This window comes from Gekko japonicus, unplaced genomic scaffold, assembly GCF_001447785.1.
Source record: "Gekko japonicus isolate JY-2015 unplaced genomic scaffold, Gekko_japonicus_V1.1 scaffold1727, whole genome shotgun sequence".
NCBI classification, from domain to species: domain Eukaryota; kingdom Metazoa; phylum Chordata; class Lepidosauria; order Squamata; family Gekkonidae; genus Gekko; species Gekko japonicus.
Genome location: NW_015161451.1, coordinates 229,060 through 232,776, shown reverse-complemented (window position 1 = coordinate 232,776; position 3,717 = coordinate 229,060). Strand labels below are relative to the sequence as shown.

Here is a 3,717-nt window from a genome sequence, read left to right as displayed (position 1 = left end):
TTAAGGCCTTAGTTTAGCCGGCCTAGGAAGACTCTGTTCCCAGAAATGCCTCTCCGGTTGGGGGAGGGGGGGCTTTGTGGAGGGGTGCCACCTTCCCTGACTGCTCATGTTGAGTTCTCCATCCCCACGTACATCTGTGTCTGACCTTAGAGGACCTGTTCCATGATTCTGGCCACGTGGGGTGTTGTCCCCAGCACCAGGAAGGAGGGCAGCTGTTCCTTGCGTCCTCTGTGTGCGGACTGAACCACACAGCCCCTCCGTGAGGGAGGTTATGGCACGGACAGGAAGCCCTGATGGCCACGGGACGCTGCCTCGTGCAGCCAACCAGCCAGCCAGCTCAGTGGGTTCCCGCCTGCCTCCTGGCGGCGGAATGAAATCTCTCCCCTTTCTAGGAACAAGGCCGTGGCGGCTCCAAGGACCTCGACAGCATGAAGAGCGACCGGATGAGAACGGTACAGCTCAACGTCTGTGACAGCGAAGACGTGGCCCGTGCGGTGGACTACGTGACCACCAGCCTGAAGGACCCGCAGAAAGGTAGGCCCGGAGGACCTGTCCCTGGGGAGTCGGCCTGGGAGGACGAGGAGCGGCTGGCCTGGGGAGCAGCCCACAGGGGGCCCCGGGAGGGGTGGGGGCTGGGGTGGAGTTGGGCAGGGCGGTGTGAGGGGCGGCTGGGCTGTCCTTGTTCCTGAGGAGTCCCCCCCCCGGCGGCCAGTGTTGGGGTGACGCCACCCCAGCCCCCACAGGGGTGACTCCCCTCCGCTCTGCCGCCTCCTCCAGGAGTCTGGGGTCTGGTCAACAATGCCGGGGTCTCCACCTTTGGAGAGGTGGAATTCACCAGCATGGACACCTACAAGGAGGTGGCGGAAGTGAACCTGTGGGGGACCATCCGCACCACAAAGGCCTTCTTGCCTCTCATCCGCAGATCCAAAGGTAAGCTTGCCCCTCCCCTCCCCGCCCCTGGGGGAGGTGGGCCCCCGAGCCAGAAGGGCCCCGACACCAGGCGGCACACAGGGCTTGGCCTGGGCTGGCCATTGCTGGCGCACCCAGGCGGCAGGGGCAGAGGAGGAGGGAGCAGGGCCCGCGGCTCGCTCCGGCACCGCCCTCCGGCGCCAGGGATGGAGGGAGAAGGCGCGGCAGCTGAGCCACAGAAGCCCGGCTGGAGCAGGTGGGATGTCTCCTGGGTGCTTGGGACCCACCTTCTGCAGGAGCGGGGAGGGCCCCCGCCGTCTCCTTCCTTGGCCTAGTGGTGGTGGTGGGGCGGCAGGCGCCAGCAATATTTTCGCCATCCCACACCCCAGTCCCTGCCCTTCCACTGGCAACGGGGCGGCAACTTGCAGCTCTGCTACTGGCAGCCCAGAGGCCTCAGACCAGCCTCCCGGGGGAGGGGAGGGGAAGGAAGGAAGGAGAGGCTCGTGGTCACTTACACCAGCCCAGCTTGGCTAGGCAGTGAGCCACCTGCCTCCAGGAGCGGGGTGGGTGGGGTGGGGGGCGGCAGAGTAAGCTCTCGTTCTGCCTGAGTGCCCCTGCCCAGACCCTGCCTACTGCTCTGGATAGCTCCTCCCCACCCCACGAATCCCCAGGACACTCTTGTTTGGCGACACGAGTACCCAGGAAGAGATAAAGCTGCCTTGGTTGGTTGGTTGGTTGGTTGGTTGGTTGGTTGGTTGGTCAGTCAGCCAAGGTCGGTATTAGGCATTCTGAAAGGGGAGGTCTCTCTCATCTGCCGGAGGGTCCCAGGCAAGGCTCCCTCTCAGCTGCGGGAAAGTCTCTTGAGCAAAAGTTCTACTTTGTGAGCTCCTGGCATTAAATCTGTGAGTGAGCGATTTGGCTGCTGCATAAATTAGTTTACTCTGGAGCCACATCCTTCCTGAGCGAAGACAAGAATCTGTGAGCCGGAGGATAAAAAATGGTGAGCTAGCTCACACTCACACTCCGCTTAGAGGGAACGCTGGTGCTGTGGACTAGACCCCCCTCCCTCCCTCCCTCCCTCCCTCCCACTGAGCCTCGGCCCCTCCGTCTCCAAGCCCAGAGTCAGGCCGCTCCTCTGCTCCCGGAGCGCTGTCTGTGGGCTGCTTGCCAACCTCCCCACGTGGATTCCCTTTGGGTTGAGGGCCGAGGACTGTCCTCCTCCTCCTCCTCCCCCCTGGGGGACGGCAGGGGGGCCCCTGCCCCCCTGTTCTCCCCCCCCCGGCCAGGCCGCGTGGTGAACATCAGCAGCATGATGGGCCGGATGGCGAACCCGGCTCGCTCCCCCTACTGCATCACCAAGTTTGGGGTGGAGGCCTTCTCCGACTGCCTGCGCTACGAGATGCGCCCCCACGACGTGAAGGTCTGCATTGTGGAGCCCGGGAACTTCATCGCCGGGACCAGCCTGTACAGCCCCGAGCGCATCCAGGCCATCGCGGACAAGATGTGGGACGAGCTGCCCGAGATTGTCCGCCGCGACTACGGCCGGAAGTACTTTGACGAGCAGATTGCCAAGATGGAGTCCTACTGCAGCAGCGGCTCCTCGGACACCTCCCCCGTGATCGAGAGCATCGCCCACGCCCTGATGTCCACCACGCCCTACACCCGCTACCACCCCATGGACTACTACTGGTGGCTGCGCATGCAGGTCATGACTCACATGCCGGCCGCCATCTCAGACCGCCTCTACATCTACTGAGGGAGGGAGGGAGGGGCGGGGAGGGGGCGTTACGCTGTACAGATTTCTCAGCCGTCACTTCTGGTTAGTTGAGTTCACAGTACTGTACTTTAGTCCTCCGTTTATATTAATTTAACTGTTGAGCCTAATTTAATCCTTGCATGGTGTGTCTCCTTAAGAAGAACATCTTGCCTATGTCAGAGGGACCCAGCCAGCTGTGGGCTATTTATTTCAAGCACTCCCATTTTTCCTCTCCATCTCAGCTTTTAGGACAAAATCTAGGTTGCGTTACTGGTTGCTCCGAAGACTTGAACTCCCCGAGTCCCCTTGCCTTCAAAAGCGGCTCCACTGGCAAGAGCCCGAGACCCCCTGCGCAGCCCTCCCCACCCAACGTCCTAGCCCAGGTGGCCCGAGAGAGAGAGAGAGAGAGAGAAGCCGGGCGCTTCTGGCCTGGGTCTCCTTGTGGACCACCAGGGGCCTGGCAGAGGAAGAGCAGTCGCCTGCAGGACCTTTCCTGTTGTGGCCCCAGGCCCCTGTGAGCAAAGCCTGCTTGTCCAGCTGGGGCTCCCGTAGTGGCTGGCTGGCTGGTGGCAGGAGGAGGAGGGGAGTTGGGGGGGAGCCCCACATCCTGTATTCTGCCCACTTCAGAGCAAGAAGGGTCAAGGGGGGGGGGCACCTTGCCCATAGGTGTCGTTTCCCCAGCAGTCCTCCTTTCCTGTAGGCTGGGATGAGGGTAGCGCCCCCCCTGGTGGGCTGGGTGAACTGTAGCCCTGCCGTGGCCCTGGCCAGTGACGCCCGTGGTGGGGAGTGGCCAGCCAGCGGGGCTTAGGCAGTGGCTCAGCTGGGCGCTTCCCTGGGGAGTCCCACAGGCAGGGCCAGCGCTGCCGGGGCTTCTTTCGGGAATTCATTCCACAAAACTTTTGTACAAAAAGGCCTCTCGTGTGAGAGGCTCAGAGATATTTTTGTGACACTTCAGAGGCCAAGAAATCAGTCGCCGGGAGTCTGTGAGCGTGGAGTGAAGGGGGAGGAGGGGGCATCTCACTTCTGTAACGTGCGGGGGGGGGGGGGTCTCT

The 3,717-nt window shown here is 62.7% G+C and overlaps 1 protein-coding gene across 1 annotated transcript; it reads left to right on the top strand.

Moving 5' to 3' along the window:
• The first annotated feature begins 372 nt into the window (after positions 1–372).
• BDH1 (3-hydroxybutyrate dehydrogenase, type 1) lies at positions 373–3,694 on the top strand. The gene is made up of 3 exons (XM_015429072.1): positions 373–534; positions 778–930; positions 2,196–3,694. The coding sequence occupies exons 1-3, from the start codon at positions 429–431 to the stop codon at positions 2,663–2,665; spliced, it is 729 nt and encodes a 242-aa protein (XP_015284558.1). The 5' UTR covers positions 373–428; the 3' UTR covers positions 2,666–3,694.
• Positions 3,695–3,717: the final 23 nt, after the last annotated feature.

Excerpts from the sequence above, each read along its gene's own strand:
- BDH1 (XM_015429072.1), top strand. The coding sequence starts at position 429 with ATGAAGAGCGACCGGATGAGAACGGTACAGCTCAACGTCTGTGACAGC. Across the intron at positions 535-777 it reads CCTGAAGGACCCGCAGAAAG|GAGTCTGGGGTCTGGTCAAC; the intron begins GTAGGCCCGGAG and ends CGCCTCCTCCAG. Across the intron at positions 931-2,195 it reads TCTCATCCGCAGATCCAAAG|GCCGCGTGGTGAACATCAGC; the intron begins GTAAGCTTGCCC and ends CCCCCCGGCCAG.